Here is a 23475-nt window from a genome sequence, read left to right on the forward strand (position 1 = left end):
ATCATATCATGGTTGTATGATTTTATTCTTATGACTATGGTATGACTCACACCCTGATTCGGGAATATTCCTTATTTTCAAATCGGGTCGTGACATCATCCCACACCACCGCCCCTCTGGATCCCCTCTCTCTCTCTCTCTCTCTCTCTCTCTCTCTCTCTCTCTCTCTCTCTCTTCGACAAAGAACCAACCCCTATGTCCTATTATCTCTTCTGTGTATGATTTCACCATTTCTCTACGGGATTCATTGATTTTAATTGAAATATGGTGTTTTCTTAACTTATTCATGCTTGAAGGAAATTTATTTATATAACTTTGTTAGTTAGAACGTTGCTATGTTTATTCTTGAGGATGATAACTACTTGGAGTTGTTAGTGATGTTGTCAAAAGATTTTTCATGTGTGTGGGGGTTGCTTACAGGATTGGAGTTTATTTGTTGGAAGTTAACTTTTAATATTTCAGCCACCTCATCCCGGCCAGCCAACCACCCCCACCAAAGCAGCCCGGTCACAAAATCCAAAAGACTTCTCAACCCACCTAAATTCAAGGAGAACCGAAATCAAAATTAATTCATATTGTACCAGAATTCAAAACTCGAATTTAATTATGGGAGATTCACTATTATACCCAATATAGGAGCCCAAATTATAAAAAAAAACCTCATATGAAATGGACTTTAGAAACACACCCAAAGCCCATTTAAAATATAACAAAAAGACTTTTAACTTCTTTTAAATTACAAAATTACCATTGATTTCTTAAAACAAACCCAACCCCAAAACCTCATAAAAAAGCCCAAAACAGTCAATAGGGTATCAAAGTAATTTAATAATCAAAATTAAATTCAATAGGGTTAGCTATCATTTTTTGGGTTTTTTTTTTATAGAAATAAAATGGTGTAGGGTTTATTTATAGTTTTAGTGCTAAGAATGGGTATATAACTAAATATCTCTTTAATTAATCCCAAATATTCAAAAATAATTCATGTAATCTAATGCTTCTATCTGCTGGACCAGTCGAGTGGTTAAGATAGGGAAGGAAAAGGTGGGCTGCCGTAGTGGGGTGGGGTGGTTCTCTGTCTAGGTTGGCGGGCAATAAGCTAGGGAAGGGTGGAGTTGGGCTCGGTGGGATGATGGGAGGTTGACTTAACAAAGTTAACAGTGTTAAAAGTGTTGTTAAGTGGTTTGCCACATGTCAAAAACTTAGGAGAGAAACAGGGTGGCATAGGGCATTTGGTAATAGAAAAATTTGACTCAAATATTATGTTAGGCCCAAACCAATTATCATAGATATTTGAAAAAAAAACTTACCTAATCATTCAATTCAAAATTAAAAATAGGAAACTCAATAAAGGCCTTTTTTTCCACAATAAATGCCCATTCATTGTAAAAGTAAAAAAAAAATAAAAAAAATTGCTCAATTACTTAATTCAAAATTAAAAAGAGAAAACTCAATAAAGACCGAATTATTTTTTAAACTTAGGCCATCTCTAGTGATAGGGCTAAACGTAGTCCAGGGCTAAATATTTAGCCCTTCAAAATATTAATTTTTTAAAGAATAGTGCAGGGCTAAATTTTTCCAGCTCCAGCCATGCAAGGCTATATTTTAGGGTCCTTCATATTTTATTATTTTGAGAAAAACTATAGTACAACACTCATACATTTCACAACTATGTATTGTTTAATTTAATTAAACTACTATTTAGAGACAATATTCCATGACCAAGAATTTTTTATAATTTTTTTTAAACAACACTTGAAAACATTTAAAAAGGTGACCACATTTATAAATATTAAAATTAAAAAATTTAAAAGAAAAAAAAAGGGATGGGTTTCAATGGTCTGACCTCCAACGGTCATGACCAGTAATTTTTTATAATTTTTTTACGAATTGAAAACATTTAAAAAGGTGACCACATTTAGAAGAAAAAAAAAAGGAGGTTGGGTTTCAATGGTCTGACCTCAAACGGTCATGACAAATAATTTTTTTATAAATTTTTCTTAAACAACACGAATTGAAAACATTTAAAAAGGCTTTTAAAAATATATCGATGACGTTAGTGCTTTTATTGTTGGCTATTGGATATGCATTTGCACGAGATGATTTGTGCTCTTGCCCACACTTGATAATTTATCTTTTTCAAAAGCACATGCATGGGGCCCACAAAAAATTTGGCCAAGGCCAAAGCTAGGCTAAATGTGGCCCGGTTGGAGGGCTAAAGGGCCAAATGTGGCCCTCCAAATTTGGCCAAAATTTTGTTTAGCCCATGGCAGGATATGGCCTTACAGCTTAAATCAATTAACCTAGTTGAATCAATTAGGAAATTGGAAAAGACATGGTAAAAAACGTGATTATGTAAAATGAATTGATATCTTTGAATCGAAAAATGCAAGACGAGTGATATTTAAGTGATGTTTTGATGCATTGTATAAAGTTATTGTGTAAATTACATATTGATTGTTTTTTTTATGTTACAATTGTGAATTTGAATTCATATAATATTTTTTTAACTTACTCAAAAAAAATCACATAAATATACATATAGAGTAGAATGCCCCATTTAGGATGTTCGCATAGGGCCTCCAAAACGTAGGACTATGGAGGGATTCTAAATTCATGGATTTCGATGACATTATAAGGTAAAATTATTTGTATAAACTACTACAATCCATGTATCCCATGATTTGGATAAGAAATAAAGGAAAAAAACTAAGGGATTTCAAATGATTCCTTCCACATAGCCATTAGCTTTGTTGTAAAATCCAAATCATTTCTTTCAAATGCATCCATCTAAATGGAGCCTTAAGGATTTAACTATAACTACATCTATGAGACCCCAATCAACTTGCTCTTCACTGTAATTACAGTCAATTGTGAAACCAAACTTACAATAATTTAATTTGGTCCACTCTTAATTTGTTGAGTTTCTTCCTCATTAGCTCTGCAGCATTCAAGAATTCCTCATTTAGGCTCATGTTATTTGTTGAACACTTTAAGAAGACCCTCCATGAGCCTAATGTGGATGGTTGAAGCTTCTGGAAAATCAGGGAATGTAAATTCATGGGAGTCTGTGTCTTTGTGAGGCAGATTTAGCCACAAAGATTGGTAACATGCAAAACCAAAGCCACAGCCTCCAACAAATATTGCATGGAAGAGCTCAAACTTCTTCTTGGTCATGAGAAATTAGATTAGAGATGAGTTTTTTTTTCTAAATGAGGGCTTGAAAGAGAGAGTAGCTTGGAGGAAGTTTGGGATGAGGTCAACGGGAATGGCATTAGTGCTTTCAATGTTGGGAGGGAGGCCATGGTCGACCTAGTCTAGTGTAGACAATACATTAATTGGAGCGGCAACTCAAAGACGAAACAAGATATGGAAAATATTTGGGAAAATGCTTAGCTACTTTTTTTGGAAGAAGCAATTCTTACTTAATTGCTTCTAGCAATGGCTCTTTCCAAGGAAGGAGTCAAGTGATTCCTAGCTGTGAGTAGAGGGCATTCTTGGTTCCCATCAAAAATCTGTTTCCTAATGATGTAGTTGAGACAACAAGCACCAAACTTTGCCACCTGTAGTAATTATTGTCCCTTCACTTGCTATTCAAATAAAAATATATATATATATATATATATATATATATAGAATCATTTGGGTGCACTTCCTTACACATCTCGTTGTGATTAATGAATTTTCACCATATACTTTATAATCGAAACAGTTAACCGGTTCTTTTTACTCACAACGAGTGAAGATCGTTCATTTTCTAAGTCACCATTTAAATATAATTTCTGCAACGAAAAAAAAAAAAAGACTCAATAAAATGTATCGAACAATCGAATGTTTTGATAACAACTAAATCGTGCAATGCACATTTCTTGGAATCGAGATTTAATAGGGTTATGATGTAGGGTATATGATGGAAATGGAAAGGGTATTACTTTACTTTCGTGCCCGATTTTCAATTGTAATCAGCTTTAATTATTCAAATTAACTGCAGTAGAGAAATTGTTGAAGTTTATTACTTTACTTTCTATTCAAGGCATAGAAAGATCCTATATTAGACATTGGCCTGAATCCTATCAAGAAACTAGCCACTACGAAATGCAATAAAAGATTCAGAACTCCACCAGTTCTCAATTATGTGAAAATAATAATAATAATAAATAAATAAATAAATAAGAAAGAAGAAAAGTCAATATTCAATTAAACATATCAAGTATTTTTCTGCCAACCTGCAGCAAAGAGCTTTTAATCCAAGCAAAAGAGTCAAGTTCCCACACCGGAAAAGTACAAACATTATTGCGCCGCATACATTGATAGATTGGCGGAGAAGCCAACTCCACAGGTTTGTGACCAGTAAAATAGAGAGGATAGCAACTGAGAAGAAATATATCAGAGGACTTCAAAGAAATATAGCCAGTCCAGGACCCCGCGTGAACGGGTTTTCTAGCCTTCTCGCGACTCCTCAAAAAAAAAATAAAGTACAAAGTCTTTGAACATGTCCAAACTTTACCTACTTTCCAAATTTCCCCATTAACTAGAAATGAATGCAGAATTAATCACAAAGGAACCCTTTGACTCCCCTTTCTCTTTATATAAATGATCCCAACTTGGGTTAGCAAGTAAGCAAGCAAGACATTATTCATTCTTGTTTTTCATTCTGTTTTCAACAGCAATGGCACAAAACAAGGAACACATAGTTATGTTCCCATTCATGGCACAAGGCCACATCATTCCATTCTTGGCTTTGGCCCAACTACTAGAGCAGAAAAAGGGTTGCACCATAACCCTCATCAACACCCCACTCAACATCAAGAAGCTCAGATCCTCTTTTCCTCCGAGCTCCTCCATTCGCCTCCTTGAAATCCCTTTCAAAAGCTCCGATCACGGCCTCCCTCCTGACGCCGAAAACACCAATGCCTTAAACCCCCATCTCATCTTCAAACTCTTTCAAGCTTCCTTGTCCCTCAAACCCTCTTTCAAACATCTCATGCACAATCTTGTTCATGAAAGAAATGGACAACATGGACGACCGGCTTGCATCATCACTGACATCTTCTTTGGATGGACTACAGAGATAGCTCATGAGCTTGGCATGCGCCATGCTGTGTTTTCCATAGTTGGAGGGTTTGGCACGGCGTGCTATTACTCATCATGCTTGCATTTACCTCTTCTGAAAGCAAAATCTGATGAAACTGAATTCACACTACCTGATTTTCCAGAAGCTAATAAATTCCATTCCTCCCAGCTCTCAGAAAGTCTTAGAGCCAGCAATGGCACTGACCCTTTTGCATTGTACATGAAAAAAGTACTTACTGAGTGCATGAAAACCAACGGGTTTATAATCAACACAGTGGAGGAGCTTGACAGAATTGGAACAATGTACCTCAGGAAGACCTTTAACTTGCCAGTTTGGGCTGTAGGGCCACTTCTTCTATCATCAGAAAATGGAACTAACAGAGCTGGAAAAGAAGCTCAACTCACACCAAAGGCATGCAAAAACTGGCTTGATGCGAAAACACCCAATTCGGTTTTGTACATATCATTTGGTTCTCAGAATACAATATCCAAGTCTCAGATGATGCAGTTGGCAATGGCATTGGAGGCTAGTAGCAAAAATTTCATTTGGGTTGTTAGGCCACCATTGGAATATGATATAAATTCAGAGTTCAAGGCGGATGAATGGTTGCCAGAAGGGTTCATGCAGAGGATTAAAACTCAAAACAAAGGGTTAATTGTGGAACAATGGGCACCTCAAGTTGAAATTCTGTCTCATAAAGCAACCTCTGCTTTTTTGAGCCAGTGTGGGTGGAATTCAGTGATGGAGTCCCTCATCCATGGGGTGCCTTTACTTGGGTGGCCTGTGGCTACTGAACAGTTTTTTACTGCCAAGTATTTGGTGGAGCAGCTTGGGGTTTGTGTGGAGGTAGCAAGAGGGAGGAGCTGTGAGGTTAGGCATGAAGATATAGTGGCAAAGATGGAGTTGGTGATGAATGAGACAGAGAAAGGGAATCAAATGAGAAGAAAAGCTTGTGAGGCCAAGGAAAATTTTAAGGATGCCATGAAGGATGAGGATGGATACAAGGGGTCGTCTATTAAAGCTTTGGAAGACTTTCTTACTGCTTGATGGAGTCATGATTGATCATGATGAATAAAGTCTATCCTAATAGTCTGTCCACATTTGAAGTCTTTACACATTCGTTTTATTACTGTTTAAGTATTGCAATAATGTTTTACTGTTTCAGTATTTCAATAATGCTTTCCTGGGGCCAAACGTTTGTTTTTGTTGGCTATTAAAGCTGGTTGGCTAGTAGACTTCAAGGGCAGTTAATGTTTGTTTATTGAATGAAGATTGAGATTTTTCTCATCTCTTTACTCTTTTCCTGGGTATTATCAGAATTAACAGATTAGAATTTTAATTCCGGGTATTCTTAGATCAACAGAGTTAAGTTTGCTCAAAATTATCTTTTGTTATTGTTCCGCTGCATCACTGTTGCTGCAGAGTCATACCGGTAAAATAAAAGGGTGGACTATTAAACAAATTATAATCAGCTAAAAGAAGAAAAAGGTGAGATTGGGTGGAATAAGAAAAAAAAAATCACTTAGAAAATAAATGTAAAAGTGTTATTAGAAAACCAATCTTGTATGATGTATTACCAAATGATAGAGATGATCCTCAGTAGGTCTTGATTCTTAGGGGCCTTTGCTTTTCATGGTTTAGTTCACTTACTTCAATAAGTTCTCTGCTTAACTAGATGTGAGAGAGAGAGAGAGAGAGAGAGAGAGAGAGAGAGAGAGAGAGAGAGATGTTGAAATACTATCCTAAAAATGTTGTAACAGTTTCTTTTAATTCAGACATCTGTAAGTCTTATCATATGATGTAAGATTGAACAGAATGTCGTATATATGAGAAAGTAATATTTTTGGAACTGACAACTGCCCTCTGTCTTATACCGATACCAAAAAGAATAAACAAGACACAGCTGAACTTCTAAATCCACCAAAAGCTATGAACTTCCATACTCACTCCACCAAAAGCTAACAGAGAGACTTGTTGTTAGAGACCGCACATAGTGCCACCACTTTGGTGGGATATAAAGCATATCACCTTCCTCTAAAATGCAATCAAGAAATTCCAAGTCACGCATCTTTGGGAACTCCTTCTCGTCTAAGTTGTCTAGATCAACCTTCAAACCAAATTATATTGAATCAGTATATATATTTGATCTTTAGAAAAGAGAATCCGATCCCATCTATATGATCTATATTGACATCATCAAAAAGAAAAGAAAGGACATGCATGGCAAGGCACTCATTGTTTAGAAGGGAAAAACTACATAAAGGAGGTCACATCAATTTTGGCTGGTATAATTAACATGCAACTATAGCATCTCTATTCTCAACAAGATAATAAGCAAATTTGTTCAGATGGTTCCCTCGCTTCAATGAGGTCAAGAATGTAATTTACCTGGCTTGAGTTGCAAAGCATGGTTTCAGTGTATGGGTAGAGTTCCTCTGACAACGAAGCCAGGTAGAGCCTTATATACTTTTTGCCAACTACCTGAAAATGAGCAATGGATTTCAGTCATACAGATGTTTGATCAATTATTTGTACGATGAAACACCACATGCATATACGAACAGGCACATATTTGCCCGTGTTTGTGCATGTATTCAAGTACTGTACGTCTCTGCCTGGAATGGAGCATGCAAATAATCTTGTCATTCATGATAGTTAAGCACACTGAACTCGTTATGTACTTAAGACACGGTCTGGTAGTAACATGTTTCAAGATAACTATAAGTTGCAGTCTTCAACAACATACTATGGTGTAGAGCCAGCACAACTAGGTATGTTCTATGAAACTATCAGCTTCTAAACTATGTTTGAGCACGAGGTTTCACTGTTTTGAGATGGCAATGAGACAATGCCCTTAGTATACAATCATTCATTTCTTTCAGTGAGACTCTTATCTCCACAATGATGCGACTCTCCCATTACCAATGATTTGCTTCCCTGGCAAAACCATGGAATGAACTCTGCAAATCACAACTGAAACAATTTGGTGGTAAATCCAGCTTACTATATGATTATTCTACTGAGTATGCAACCATTAAACTAATGTATGCCACTTCTAAGGCCAAACCTGAATCCCAGCCTTGCAATAAAGCTAATAGAAAGGGGAAATAATATAAGCAAAATACCAAGATGAAAACTATGACAGAGACTCAAAAATAAGAACTGTAAGGTTGAAAATGAATGACGAACTCCAATAGGCAACATGATGATAATAGTATTCCATGTAGAAAAATCTGTCTAAAATACCTGAGCAAGCACATTATGGTGTGGATCATGGTGTAATGGGGTTACTGTCCCAGCTGGACCAAACCAAGCATTTAGAGACCTTAGATCCCCACCACCGGCAAAACAATAGTCGGGAATACATATGTCGTCACGCAGCTCGTTTATCTGCCAATCATTAGTGGGATATCAAAAACTGGAAGGTGGCATATTGGCAATGTCCAGCCCAACAAGTAGGCATATTTCTATTAAAACATGGTAACCGTGTAAAAGAACACACCTGATCAAACAATGGATGCTGAGCAAGATATGTTGGGGCAGCAGAGGAAGAGCCATTAGCCTTAATCCTCTCAAGAAACTGGGAAAATGTAATAAGTTCTTGCTTCCACTCCGGGTATAAATAATTTTTCCCAACCTACAAAGCATTCAAAACTTTACCAATTGTCAGTTATTTAACAACAGCGAAAGAAGAAAGAAGAAAGTAATCCAATCAAGCATCAATTACTTATTAATGTAACTAAAGTAAGCATCTTTCCAATCAATTAGTACTAAATTTATATAGTTCGAAGAAGATTAATCACCTCAACTGGCACTGTGCGATCACCAGCAACCCTTGTCAGATAATCCATGTCATTCCACTTAGTCCTGGCAGGCCAATGACCCATGCCATCGCTTATTATAACTGGGTAACCCGGTAAGAGATATTCACGCAAAAACCCCTCCAAAGATAGACCAGACCTCTTCAAAACCATTTTACAAGAAAGTGACTTTGTGGGCAAAACTCCAAGCAACTGCGCAATCAAAACCAGAAGACTAAAATCCATGGGTGTTTGCGATAACCCAGTAACTAGAAACCAATTCCAAAGCTACACTTGTGCAAGCAGAGGACTTGGGATCCCTTGCAATGTGTAAATTAATGAAATTTTTTTTATAAATGCAATGAATTTCAAAGCAAGATGCTACCTTTGCGCTTTGAATAATAAAAAGGCTATGAATTCAGATATGAAATGACGAACCTCACCTCCTTCGAGTCGAGGTCGTCAGGGACCAATCGGCGGTCCGATTTGGGGTATTGATGTTGTTTTTCAGAAACCCTAGCGGCCCTGGCTTTGGCAGAGACAATGGTGACGAGGGAGTGCAAGTCGGGTTTCAAGAGCGGGCCGCCCATGATGAGGCCCATGTCGAGTGCCCTGAGGGCGTCGCTAAACTCACCGGCGAAGGCATGGACCTTGGCCACGTGGAGGCAGGCCATGGAGTAGGCGTCGCGCCACACGGGTAACACGGAGTGCCAGGGGCCCGAGTGGAGCTGCTCCCAAGCCATCTCGCGAGCCGCCTCCGCGGCGCGGAGGTCTCCGGCGGCTGCTCGAGCCGCCATGCTGACGTAAGCGTAGCCGCCGTGCTGGGAGACGGCCTGGAGGAGCTGAGCGGACTCAGAGTCAAGGATTGGGGTCTGGAGATGGTTGTCGGAGTTTGCGGTGGACATGGCGGTTGGAGGAGGAGCTGCGGCCAGTTGTTGGGAGGGTGAGGAGAGTAGATATTTTGGGTGGGGCGTTGGTTAACTGATAACGGAGAGATATTTTTTATAAAAAGTGCAGATGCGACGTGTTGGCGCAGTTTTTGGTTTCGATCTTTCTCTTTCTTTCTTTTTTCTTTTTTTCTCTTTTTAGTTTATGAACTTGTGATATTTTTGGGTCCACGTGAATAAGAGATTCATGATGTGGGTTGAAAAGAAAAAAAATTTCCATACAAGTGATATTGGAGGGGGATTCGAGAGATATTGTGGGTGAATTTAAGCATGTGAATCGTGTGATGATAATGTTGGGAGAACAACTTGGAATTTTTCGTTTTCAAAGTCTTGCTAGGCATGCTTTGTTGTTAGCAAGTAAACTTTTTGGTTAGAGGAAGAGCCTCCATCGCTTAGGGCAAGTCCAATGGTAAGCTCTAAAAATTATGGATAAAGCCCCATTTAGAGCTCTAGTTGAATCTTTCGGGCTTTAAAGGAATCTTTTCCACAATGGAGGCTCTATATTTGGAGCTCTAACTGTTTTGATTTTGTAATTTACATGCTAAATTCTTTTGTTGTAGACTTAATTTGTGTTCATTGATGTTTATGTTATGTTTTTTTTTTAATGAACTTTCAATAAATAAATAAAATTAAAATTTGGATGAGATTCTGGAAAATAATATAAATTGAAAGCAAACACAAGGAAACAACAAACATATAAAAAAATATTTATACAAAAAAAGTAACAGCATCAACACTCGCCAGCCTATAAAAGCATTTCCACCCCATTGTAAAAGGTAAGGGGAGGCACGGGTTGTTCCTATTCATTTGAATAGTACCTGCCCTAGCAATTTTATTGTTACTTTTCCACCCATTGCCATGGCAAAGGGCAATTACTATTCACAACAATTAATTTTATTTTTTATACTTATTATAGGATTAATTTTGATAAGATTTTTGGTTGCTATGTGTCCATATTTATTATAAAATTCACTTATCAGATTTCGGATAAAATATTCAGATAAGATTTTCGGTTGCCACGTGTCCATATTTATTATAAAGTTCACATTTCAGATTTCGGAAGTTTGATGAAGAGGTGCTTCGGAGCATTATGATTACGTGCATCATCCTCTATAACATGATTGTGGAGGATGAGTATGATTATGATGAACCAGAGATGTTCGAACTCAATACTATGAACATGACATTGACAAAAATTTATGAACGGCCCATAAGAGCAAATAGACAATCCCTGGAGCACAAACCATTGATTAGGGACAGTCGTTACAACAACTGTATGATTGACCGTTATACATAAGTGCAATCTTCTTATGTTCATGAAAGATGTCAAGTTGACTTGATCGAACACTTATAGGTGCACGGTCAATGAAGTCAAGTTTAATGCTTTGTTTTCAATTATACTTTGTTTTGTTTGTGGTTTGTTTTCAATTATGCTTTGTTTTGTTGGTGGTTTTTTTCAATTATGCTTTATTTTGATGTATGCAATGTTTTAAATAAATGGCTATATTATTGAATGATTTCTTTATTCAATAAAAGATAATCAATACAACTAATTAAGAAAGGGCACCCCTATCAATACAACCTAATGGTTTTTTCGTCATTTAACCAATTTGTGTTGCTAGGTCTATCATCACTGAAAAGCCTTCTTTTCATAATATCCCTTTGTTCTTGCTTCCAAAATGCCTTTGTTTCAGGGGACATGTGGCTCCCTTATCCATGTCATGGTTTCCCAATCTTTCTTGTCCATGTATTGTTTATGTGCATACTCCATTTCTCTTGCAAATGCGTCATTTCTTGCGTTGTTAGCCTAATCTCTTTTCATGTTTCTCTCAATTCTCAGTGCGCCGTTGATAGCAATTTGCTCCCAAAAAATTTGCACATTCATTGTTCGAATTGCTCCCTCTCTTGGCATTTGCTGCCTTTCTCCCAATAGGCCTCGGCTCCCTTTGGATTGGTGAGTCTTGATCGATCGAGGAGTCCAATGGCGAATCCTATACTGGTGAATCATGGAGTGACGTCTTATTCAACACAACGCTCAGACCTGTGGAAATAATTTTGAATCTTGGACAATTCTTCATAACCTCGCAACATTGGTGATTGTTGAAAGATTTTTTACCTTGGCCAATGGCACCGAATCACATTTGTGCTTGAATAATTTATAATAAAAAAACAAATTGGAAATGCAAGAAAATATCAAAAAATATGGCATTAAATTTAATAAACCGGCAATTACAAAAACTTAACCTCGTTGCCAATATTTTCGCCGCTTCGAAAGTTGTCCCTCGCTTTTGCCAATGCATCTCTTCATTTCCCTAATTCTTTATTCAAAAATTTCCACCCACTAGCCAATGCCATTTCCTTACGAGGCAAACTCGATCTTTCACAAAATTCTCCATGAATTTTCCTCCACATATGAGAGAACTTCATCTCATTGTTCGTGATCGGGCAATGACCAACTTGGACCCAACACTCACACAATAAAACATCTTCCATGGTTGTCCTTGAGCCTCCGGCTTCGATGGAAGAGGCCATTTTGTATTTTTACACAAATGAAATTTAAAGTAGTAGAAAATTTGGTGTGGAAATTGAATAAAATTGGTAGGTATGTATAGGAAAAAAAAATCAGAATTTTTTGGTTTTTTTTAAAAATTTGTTTTCAATTTTTATGTAATAAAAATTGGCAGCTGTTGGATGGCAACTGAAAAATTGATCGGACACCCCAGGTAGCACCACGTGGCTTCTAGCCGTTGGAGGAAAAAAAATTCAAGTTTTTTTACCGTTGGCATGCAAGACGCACGTGGTCCCCACATGTATATCACGCGCCAATGGTAAAAAAATTTAATTTCGTGCACTGACATCGCAGCCCTAAAATAATTTTCATATATATATATATATATATATATTATTTTTTTATTATATATAAATATAAATTATTTTATATAAATCGGGCAGGAGCTCGAGCTCATCTTGCCTTGGGCCTTGCTCGGGTTGGTGGAGCCCATCTCTTACCCTAACAAGATTTGTGCACTGGAAGCTGATTTTGAGGCCTAGGGGGCCTCTTGCCTAGGCTATATGGCTAGGGTGGAAGTGCTCTAAAAATAAAAAAGAAATAGAAGCAAAAAAGGCCAAGGAAAGCAAAAAAACATAAGGTCAGCGATTGGATTAGCCAAGGAAAGCAGATCCAGGTGAGTAGCCATGGGGAGCTGCGCAAGCGAGTGAATGGCAGCACCTAAAGTGAGCTTCAGCTTTCCACGTAGCAAGCCCCACTTGGTTTCACTGGCTTCAACCAGAGCCCTATATATATATGGAGGTGGATGCAACCCTCCAACTAGGCTTGGGTTTTTAAAGACCCAACTTGCTTCTATTAGGGATCACTTTTTGACTCCGGGTGATACCTTTTAAAGCCCAAGAGTGGTGCAGCCCCATTTAGAGCCTTTATTGAGCTTGCTTTTACGTCTTTTCTATTGGATCAAATTAATGAAATCCTTGCTCAAGTTAAAAAAGAAGTTATGGTAGGGAACGTTTGAAATTGCTTCTCTATAAAGCACTTAAGCGCTTTTATTATAAAGATGTTGGAATTTTCATAAGAAATCGAAGTACTTTATAAAAAAGCAGTTGAGAGTTCTTCCTGAAGAAGCAAATGGCAGGTGCTTCTCCAAAAAGCGCTTCCATGACTCATAAACACTTTTAAACTTTAATGCCAAACGTTATCAAAAATAATTTTGATTGTAAGAAAGCGTTTTAACCCTTCCAGAAGCACTTCCAAATAAACTAGTAATTTTATGTAGTGAATTTATAAAATTTCTTTCACTTTAATTTATAAAACAAACTCTTTCGATTGGATTATTGGATTTACTTTGACAACTGCTATTGATATTTCAAGAGTAGAGTTTAAATTTGTGAACACATCACACATGAGCATGACTCACAAAATTTAAATGCTTAAATTACCTGCATAAATCTCTTAAATTTGTGAAAGTGTAAGCACACCAAATTCATATTATGTAATGTAGGAATGTATACTTAAACGTGATTTATTTATGACTTGTCTAATTTACAAGTGATTGCTTGCACATATTTAAAATTTGTCTTATAGTTCTTATGCATAATAAACAAATCAGACATGACACTTTCTTTGTTGCCCAATAAAATTCGGGTTCTTTTAGTCACAGTTTGCCCTCATTCACATGAATTTGAGCACAAAACTGTGTATTTTGAAGTCATGGCCATAGTGATCTTGTAAGACTTGTATTGCCTACCTTCTCCGACGGAGCCAAAGATGCAAGGATTTCACTCAAAGTCCGAACTGCCCTACCTAGAGAAGAACAACATTATAAAGAGTATAAGGCTTAGAAGCTAGGGAGTACTCTGCAATCTTAATTATTTCAATATTTTTCTTTTTTCTGTCATCTTTCTATAAGTTTTTCTGAATATTCAAGATAGAATGATTTGGCAAACAAACTGTTCGTTATAGCTTGGTACATATTGTTGGCCCTTTCCCGAGAGCTTAAGCTTTTGGGGTCTAGCGGTTGTTAAACAACTTAACACAGTACTCCAGTGATCTTCTTTACTATAACCCAATTTAGATGCCACCCTTCCCCCCCCCCCCCACCTTTTCTTTGAGGTGAAGAGACAGAAAGTCCAAATCCTATGGGTCTAGCTCCTTCAAATCCGTATAAGATGCTCCAAGTTTTAGCATCTTTTCCTATAATTATGTTATGATTTTCTGCATATATAATCGAACCGCCGGCTTCCTGCATTTTTCTTCATTGGCCTCTTAGATGTCAAATCACTTTGTTTTTATTTTAAGGCTTTTTATCACAAAACGTCCCTGAGGTTTGCAAAACTATCAGATTGCGTCCTTTACGTTTTTTTGTGTCATTTGTGGTCCTTAAGGTTAATACGTGTACTCACAACTAGTCCTTCCGTCATGTTCCGTCCAAAAATCTGTTAAATTGATGATGTGGCGCACATGTGGGTCTCACATATCCAATGATATGATGCCACATGGATTAAATAAATAAAATATATTTGAAACTTATAAAAAATTTAAAAAAAACTTAAAAGAAATGAAAACATATTAAAAACCCAAAAAACAAAATCACCATCATCTTCTCCATCGCACTAAACCCCAACCCCCACCAGTCTTCCCCTTCCTCTTAGACCTCCAACAGCCGCACCCCATCCTCACCCACCCTCCGCACCACTGCCCCGCCCTCCTCCTTTTCTCTCCCTCTTTGTCTCTCTTCCCTCTTCTCTTTATTTGACAGCAACCAACTCTAAACTCCACTCCCCTCTTCTCCCCTCCCCCCACCCCCCTCCCCCCCCTCCAAACTCAGACAACCACTAAGCCCACCCAACCCACTCCAGATTTGGCCTTACTAACCACCATCTCCTCCGGTGAAGGCCTCGACTTTACCAACGACTCCGAAGAAGGCAGCAGCAAAATAGAATCGAGTACCAAAATTTTATCCTTGAAAATTCATAAACAAGCAAGAATTCATGTAATTTCACCATATTTTTGTATTATATAAATAATTACAACATACAATTTTGGTCTTTGGTTGTTGAGATGAGATAGGCAGTGGGTGATGGGGAGTTTAGGTTTGGGTTGGCTGTTATGGGTGTTAATTTGGGATAGCGGGTTGGAAGGAGGCTGGATGTGGGGGTTTGGTGCAATGGAGGAGGTGGTGAATTGTTTTTCTTTTTGGGTTTTAAATTTTTTAAAGTTTTTTTAATGGTTTATAATTTGAAATTATTTTTTAAAATGTAATTTTTTATTTAATCCACATGGCATCATATCATTGGATATGTGAGACCCACATGTGTGCCACATCATCAATTTAACAGATTTTTAGATGGAACCTAACGGCAAGGACTATTTGTGAGCACACGTATTAACCTTAAGGACCATAAATGACACAAAAAAACATAAAGGATGCAATCTGATAGTTTCGCAAACCTCAGGGACGTTTTGTGATAAAAAGCCTTATTTTAATGAAGAGACAGAACAGCAGCATATATACGGAATGAACTGGAGGACAAAAATGGTGTGACATGCGTTCGACAAGGGCAGAAGACCTATTGACTGAGACTGATCACGACTTAAGTAACCTTTGAATCCAATCTGCAGAAGAAAATAAAAAACCCAATATGCATATAACTGACCTCTCAATGCCTAACTCATATTAAATTTCAAACATCAATTGATAACATTCTTCTTGTTAGTTATGATAGCTTTGCTTTCAAAGTCAAGACAAAGATCATTATGATAAGTGCCTTATTTTTTATATTTTTAGACCTTTTATATTTGGTTTTTGTAGGGAAAGTTGATTAAAAAGAGTTTATTACTTTACTTTCCTTATTTTTAGTTTTTCTGCTCTCTTAGAAGGTGTTTGAGGGAAAATCAACTTTTCGGAAGAGTTTTAGCGCAAGGCCAGTTGGAGAAGAAAGCTAATACATTGGATATCATTTCGTCAAATTTTCATAATTTTCTATAAAGTCAATTGTTCCAGAATTGCAAGTCAAGACAGCCTAAGATGCAATCCCGTCAAAACTGTACTGCTGTAGGAGATTGAAGAGTTTAAGACTTTCCTGATTTTATCTATTGGCGTATGATATATGGTTGGAAAGCTAAGAGATAACGCTACGTGTCTCATATTTTTCCAGAATTTTATAGGAAGTGGAACGACTCCAAAGATTTCATGCAAGTCAGCTGATGTGTGTCCCAGTCAAAGAAGGATTCTTTCCTAGTTTGTTTCCATTATTGTTTAGGGCTCATTCGGTAACGTTTTCGAAGAATGTTTTCTTAGAATATTTTTAGAGAATGAAAACAAGTAAATGAAAATGCGTCTGGTAGATTAATAGAAAACATCTTCAGAAAACAAAAACAATGAAAACGTGTCTGGTAGTACAATTTGAAATAATAATATGTGAGTTATTTTTATGAAAACGTTTCCCATGAGAATGAAAACAACTTTTTTTTGTTTTCTACAAGTACACATGAACTTGTTTTCATTTTATGAAAATATTCTCAATGTTTTCTGTTTTTGGGCCACCGAAGGTATTTTTACCTCATTTTTGTTCTCTGAAAATGAAAACAACCCTTTAAAACATTACCGAACTGGCCCTTAGGGTTTTCTTTTGTTTTTGGAGAGTTTTTCCAGACCTTTTGAAATTAGGGTTTATTTATTTTGCACTATATAAGGTTACCCAATGTTTCTAGAAGGGTGGAGATAAAAGAGAAGAGTATAGCTTTGGGCACGCCACCATGTTCCTAGTTTTATTATTTTATTTTATTTCTTTCTTATTTTTATAAGGGTTAATCGCAGCAATGGTCCCTCAACTATACCCGTAGTTACACTTTGGTCCGTCAATTCAATTATTAGTTGCAGGGGTCACTCAACTAGGTGCTATGTTGCACCAGTAGTCCTTCCGTCAAACTCTGTTAAATTTTCTGTCAAAAATGAGGGTAAATTCGGAAATTCATCCACAACCCTCCCTTCCTCCACAATCCTCCATTGCTGCAACAGTCGATGAAGCTCGCTACCACAACACAACCCACACCCACCATTTCTCTGCCCACTACGTCCCCTTCAACGGCGACCCTTCCTCTGCTGCCGCCGTCGACTTCGAGTCCTACTCCCTCGATGAGATCGTCTACCGATCCGACTCCGGCGGCCTCCTCGATGTCCAGCACGACATGGCCACCCTCAAGAACTACGACGGCAAGTACTGGCGCGACCTCTTCGACTCCTGCGTCGGCAAGACCACCTGGCCCTAAGGCTCCGGCATCTGGAGCAAGAAGGAGTGGGTCTCCGCCTTCGAAGATAACTCCAATCTCTTCTGGGCTGAGCGTATGCCGACTCCAAATCCTTTGATCGAACCCCAGCAAATGATTTAGGGACATGAAAACCGGCACACAACACACACAATTGAGGCATGTGGCTTCCTTGATCAGAGGTGTAATACTAATATAGGCTTCATTTCTTGTTGGTCCAAATGCATTCTTCTTGCGATATTAATTGTCATAATTAATTGTATCACTGATTTAAATTAAAAATTTTGCTAGATACGAGTTTCCTTGAGTTTTGCCGACTACAAGGAGTTGCTATCCGCTGATGTCCTTGAAATTGCGTTTCAAAGTCAGAATGATCAAAAGCTCACCGGGTTTGGTGGTGGAGATGTGAATTCGTACGGTGCAGAGGTTGGGATGTTGACCAAGATGGGTCCTCCAAGGGGGGTGGCAAGAAGAAGGGGAAGAAAGGGAAGAAGGTTAGCCCTGCTGTCTTGGGATTTAATGTGGTGAGTAACCGCATCATGATGGATGAGATCCAGACAGTGAAGGGGAAGAAAGGGAAGAAGGTTACTGCCCTTGGTTTTGATGAAAAAAGTTTAGATTCGTTTAGAAAGAAAACAGAAACCTCAAATACATTTGATTGGGATTAGCCACATCGATTTATTTGGCCAACTCTTCATAATCCTTCCTCCATTCATTAGGTTGCGGCAATGGAGGATTGTGGAGGAAAGGGAGTGTTGTAGACGAATTTCCGAATTTACCCTCATTTTTAACGGAAAAAGCCACAGACTTGACGGAAGGACTACTGACGCAACATAGCACCTAGTTGAGTGACCCTTGCAACTAATAATTGAATTGAGGGACCAAAGTGTAACTACGGGTATAGTTGAGGGACCATTGCTGCGAATAACCCTTTTTATAACTATGTGTAACTAAATATCTTTTTAAGGTTTATGATGAAGCCATGACATGATTATTTGTGAAGTACTTTGTTGATTTCTATTTAATTATATGTTGTGCTAAATTCTTAATCTTTCTGTGAATTTTATTCTAGATTTGAAATCCTATGGAACTTTGCATCTAGATAATTGGATTAATCTAGGAGAGAAACGTCATCCACTAGGTTTATTGAAACTAAGATTAAGAAGAGTAGATAGCTAGGAGAGAAAAGTCATCCACTAGTCCTACTTGGTTGATTAAATTCTTCTAATCTTAACGGGTTCTTGTATGTTAAATTTGAACATCTTGACATTGTAGAATTGCATATAAGGATACACAATTTATGACCTTGACAGGCTTACTTCATACTTTAGAAAGAACAACCTTTAACATTGGCATCATAATTGGATAGTAATTGGCTCTAAGAAAAAGAAATAGGATTGTCATTGGTGGATTCATAACCCTAGATCTTCATCACTTTTTCTTTTAAATCTATCTTTTTCCGTGTGTTTAATTTTGGCTTAAGTGTTAAAATGGTCCTTGTGTTTTACTTTGTTAACCAATGTTGTCCATTTCGTTAAATTATAGTTTAAAAAATTCATTAAATTTTTTAAAAAGTTTTATTTACAAAGAAAACAAATATGAATTTTAAAAAATTTACTTAAAATATGGAAACCCGATAGCCTCTATGTTCTTCTCTCATGCCACCGCCACCACCCAACCCACACCACAACCAACATGAGCAGTCCCAAAAAAACCTTGGAGGGATAAAGAAATCACCACAACCACCATGAGCAGTCCGAGCCCTCCCTTCCCTCCCCGATCCATTCCACCCACCCGCCCCACAACTTCCCTCCAACACCCCCCCCCCCCCCCCCCCCCAAAGGCAACTAATGGTTCTGGTGTTGGGTTGGGTGGCAGCAACAGCATGAGAGAAGAAGTACACACTGAACTTAACAATTTTTTATTATTAAATTTTAAACTTTAATGATTTTTTTAAACGGTAATTTAACATAATGGACAACATTGGCTAACGAAGTAAAACACGGGGGCTAAATTGGCCAAATTGAAAACACATGGATTAAATTTGCCAAATATGCAAAACACAGGGACCATTTTAACATTTAAGCCTTTAATTTTTCTTTCTTTTAATTCTTGCAATTTAAGTTTTCCTTAATTCATCACTCAAATCAATCAATCATTCATTTAATTGGGTTTAGTGTGATTTAACTAATTAAGTTATTTTTTATCGGTCCTTGTGGGTTCGACCTCGTACTTGCATATCTCTATATTAATGTTTATTCGTGCACTTGCGAGTAATTTAATTTGTGATTTTTGGATACTCTTTTTCAGGTGTTCGAAAATTTTACATCAATAAACATAACAGTGAAACAAGTCACATGGTAGGCTTAACTCAATCAACTGCTTCATAATTCAAATTAACCTCTCACATCTCTTATGTGAGAGTTTTCTTTGTATTGTTATGTCTTGGTTTTTTTAAGCTTGATCTCTTTTTGGTTGTTCTAAGTTTGCACTCTTAGTTGGGATTCCTAAGCCAGAATTTCTTCGATTCTATGTGATCGTTAGTGGAGAAGCCCCAGATTGTCTTAATTTTAATATTAGATCGTTCTGTTATTGTAATGGCCCTTTGTGACTAGTTTGTATGGGCCCTTTTTTGGCTGTTTTATGAATGCAATCCCGAAATTTCTTAACCAAAAAAAAAAAGGTACTTCTAAAGTAGTCTTAAGTACACACTTATGCTTAATTATTATATTTGATCATCTCTTAATTCATAACTCTCCTCAACTTCCTCTTCAATTTTGAAAATGTTTTCCTACTTTTTTTATCCCCCAACTTGTCATGCATATTATCTTGAGAGTATGTTATTAAAATCAGTACTGGTTTTGTTTATTTAATCAGTTTCCTAAACTTACATCTAAAAATTGGCTAAGTACAGTGGAATTTAATCATTGCCAAAGTCAATGTAAACCTTCTGAGATGAAAAGTTTTAAGGAGATTGATTGCTACCAACCCATGATCGACGGTCCCCTATTAGGCCCTCCCCTAGTGGTGTTCCCCTGGTGGTGTTCCCCTAGTGGTGCAATTTCTACTCCAGTCCTTGTCTGGACTCTCTGCGTTTGTTTCCTTTCAATAAGTGGAAAGCAAAGACTTCAAAATTCAATATTCAGGTTGCTTGATTAAAACCTTCTCAGGTGAGGTATGGTGGCTGTTCACCTTGGGTGAAGTCGCACAAAGCACACCCACTACCCTTGGGTTAGTAGGGTCCCCCATCCACAAAGGATGGGTGGCTGGCAAACCAGAAATATTGCGGAGAAGAATTTAAACCATCAACTTCCTCTTTACGTTTGTTTCTAGCTCTTCTGGTCCAAACAAAGGAGTGTTTCTATATACTATATATACATAGTTCTGTGAGCAAAATAATATACGATAATTCTGGTATAGCAATAGCAAAAAGAACCATGGCAGTTCCTAGTCATATAATGCCTTGTGGAGTCTTCTTCATGTTCTTTTTTTGGTCTATTGTCATCTCTACAAATCATGCATGCAACAAAGCAGATCACAACTCTCTTTGGTCATCTTTTGATGTACCTTCTTCTGCTTTAAACTGGTCTTCTAGTGATTGTTGTCACTGGGAAGGCATCACTTGTGACAAGGATGGTAGGGTAACTCATTTGTTGTTGCCCTCCAAACGGCTCCAAGGAAGCGTTTCTCACTCTCTTGGAAACCTCACGCATCTTTCGCACCTCAATCTCTCCCACAATCAGCTTTCTGGTCTTCTGGAAGCTGGACTCATTTTGTCCTTGAGTTTCCTTGAGATTCTTGATTTGAGCTACAACCTTCTCTCTGGTGAAGTGCCTCTGTTTCCGCCATCCAGTTATATCCGAATAGTGGATTTATCCAGCAATCAATTCAACGGAACAATTCCTTCTTCATTCCTCCAGCATGCTGGTAATTTGAGCAGTTTGAATGTCAGCAAAAATCATATTACTGGCCAAATGCCATCCTCTATCTGTCTTTATTCTTCTTTGGTTAGAGTCTTGGATTTCTCCTACAATGATTTCAGTGGCTCAATTCCTCTTGGTCTAGGGACCTGTTCGAAATTGGAGGTCTTTCATGCAGGTTTCAATAATCTCTCAGGGACCCTTCCTAGTGATATTTACAATGCTCAGGCACTTGAAGAAATTTCATTACCTTCCAACAAGCTTTTTGGTCCCATCAGTGACAGGATTGTCAATCTTACCAGCCTCACAATCCTAGAGATATACTTTAATCAGCTGACCGGCGTGCTCCCTCACCATATTGGGAAGCTCTCCAAATTGAAACTCATGCACCTTCATTTCAACAATCTACAAGGTTCTCTGCCCCCATCTTTGATGAATTGCACAAACCTTGTAGAACTAAATCTGGGATTCAACCGTTTGGAAGGAAATATCACAATGCTAAATTTCTCCAAACTTGGTCAACTTATTAAGCTTGATCTGGTGAGTAATCACTTCTCTGGTTTCATGCCGGTAAGCCTTTACTCATGCAAGTCCCTGAAAGCAATTCGACTGAGCGGAAATGATCTAGAGGGACAAATACAACCTGAGATTGTCTCTTTAAAATTCCTGTCCTTCCTCTCCCTTGGCAGGAACAGACTGACCAATGTCACAGGGGCCATATATATATTGATGGGTTGCAAAAATCTCAGGGTACTCACCCTTCCAAATAGTTTTCTAGGCGAAGAACTACCTGATGGTGAGGCTATGGTTGGTTTGGGGTTTCAAAATCTCCGTCTTCTTGGTTTATCAGACTGCCAACTTACAGGTCATATACCTGTATGGATGTCAAAGCTCAAGAAACTGGAAGCCCTGGACCTGTCTACTAATAGACTCACAGGCTTAATACCTGGTTGGTTGGGGACTCTTCCTAGTCTTTTCTTTATAAGCTTGGACAATAACTCCCTTTCAGGTGAACTTCCAAAGGAGATTTTCAGACTACAAGCACTGGTATCAGAAAAACATGCAACTCCAACAGACCATGGTGATGTTGAACTGCCTATCTACACGCAACGCACGAATCAATCCATTACTGCTTTGCAGTACAACTATCTGTCCAACTTGCCAAGAGCAATTTACATCCGAAACAACAGTCTAAGTGGCAACATACCGGTTGAGATTGGCCAATTGCAACACCTTCACGAGTTGGATCTTAGCGTCAACAACCTCTTTGGCAGCATTCCAGACCAGATATCTAACCTCACAAACTTGGAGAGATTAGACCTCTCAAGAAACCATCTGTCGGGCGCGATCCCATCTTCACTGTCAAATCTTCATTTCTTGGCTTCATTTAGTGTTGCATACAATAATCTGCATGGACAAGTACCGTCAGGCACTCAGCTCCAAGGCTTCAATGCCACTGCCTTTGAGGGTAACCCAGGACTTTGTGGTGCCCCGCTTCCGAATGAGTGCCAAAAGATGAACACAAATAATAATAAAACTTCTAACGTGGAAGATGTACATGGCAATGCGAATGGAATTCCATGGCTTCATATTTCAGTGGCTCTTGGTTTCATTATAGGATTTTGGGGAGTTTGTGGCCCTTTAGCTTTGAGCAGGTCATGGCGATATGCATATTTCGAATTTCTGTCCAATGTTAAAGATCGCTTTCTGGGGTAGTGAAGTGTATTTTTCCTCTACAAATAAAAGATTTTATTAACCATAGCTGCTGCATAGCAACAATCTAAACCCTCCTCTTCACTTTGTTCTTCCCTTACTCTCCAAAGTACACCTTGGAAAAATTCTGAAAGACAGTAATAAAGTTTTTTTTTTTTTTTTTTTTTACTTTATAAAAATTAATACATAATTATAATCTTGCTCTCCCTCCTTGCCTGCTAGTAAAACCAAAGAAAATTGT

At 37.8% G+C, this 23475-nt stretch overlaps 2 protein-coding genes and 1 pseudogene across 2 annotated transcripts; 2 read left to right on the top strand and 1 right to left on the bottom strand.

Annotated features, from left to right (window-relative positions):
• Nucleotides 1-4597: 4597 nt before the first annotated feature.
• On the top strand, nt 4598-6416 carry LOC110770960 (UDP-Glycosyltransferase superfamily protein). The gene has a single exon (XM_021975192.2). The coding sequence runs from the start codon at nt 4670-4672 to the stop codon at nt 6119-6121; it is 1452 nt and encodes a 483-aa protein (XP_021830884.2). The 5' UTR covers nt 4598-4669; the 3' UTR covers nt 6122-6416.
• A 393-nt stretch (nt 6417-6809) lies between these two features.
• On the bottom strand, nt 6810-9996 carry JMJD5 (2-oxoglutarate (2OG) and Fe(II)-dependent oxygenase superfamily protein). The gene is made up of 6 exons (XM_021975193.2): nt 9318-9996; nt 8878-9087; nt 8577-8711; nt 8321-8464; nt 7463-7555; nt 6810-7181 (listed from the first exon to the last, which is right to left on the bottom strand). Exons 1-6 carry the CDS (start codon nt 9777-9779, stop codon nt 7002-7004), a joined length of 1224 nt encoding a protein of 407 aa, XP_021830885.1. The 5' UTR covers nt 9780-9996; the 3' UTR covers nt 6810-7001.
• Nucleotides 9997-20964: 10968 nt separating this feature from the next.
• LOC110757495 (tyrosine-sulfated glycopeptide receptor 1 pseudogene) lies at nt 20965-23359 on the top strand (annotated as a pseudogene).
• Nucleotides 23360-23475: the final 116 nt, after the last annotated feature.

Source organism: Prunus avium, chromosome 6 (genome assembly GCF_965620075.1).
Source record: "Prunus avium chromosome 6, drPruAviu1.hap1.1, whole genome shotgun sequence".
NCBI classification, from domain to species: Eukaryota; Viridiplantae; Streptophyta; class Magnoliopsida; order Rosales; family Rosaceae; genus Prunus; species Prunus avium.

Bases quoted from the DNA above. Each gene is read 5' to 3' on its own strand.
- LOC110770960 (XM_021975192.2), top strand. From the start codon at position 4,670: ATGGCACAAAACAAGGAACACATAGTTATGTTCCCATTCATGGCACAA.
- JMJD5 (XM_021975193.2), bottom strand. From the start codon at position 9,779: ATGTCCACCGCAAACTCCGACAACCATCTCCAGACCCCAATCCTTGAC. The intron at 9,088-9,317 runs GTGAGGTTCGTC...TTGATTGCGCAG, and splicing joins ACGACCTCGACTCGAAGGAG to TTGCTTGGAGTTTTGCCCAC. The intron at 8,712-8,877 runs GTGATTAATCTT...AATGCTTTGTAG, and splicing joins ATCGCACAGTGCCAGTTGAG to GTTGGGAAAAATTATTTATA.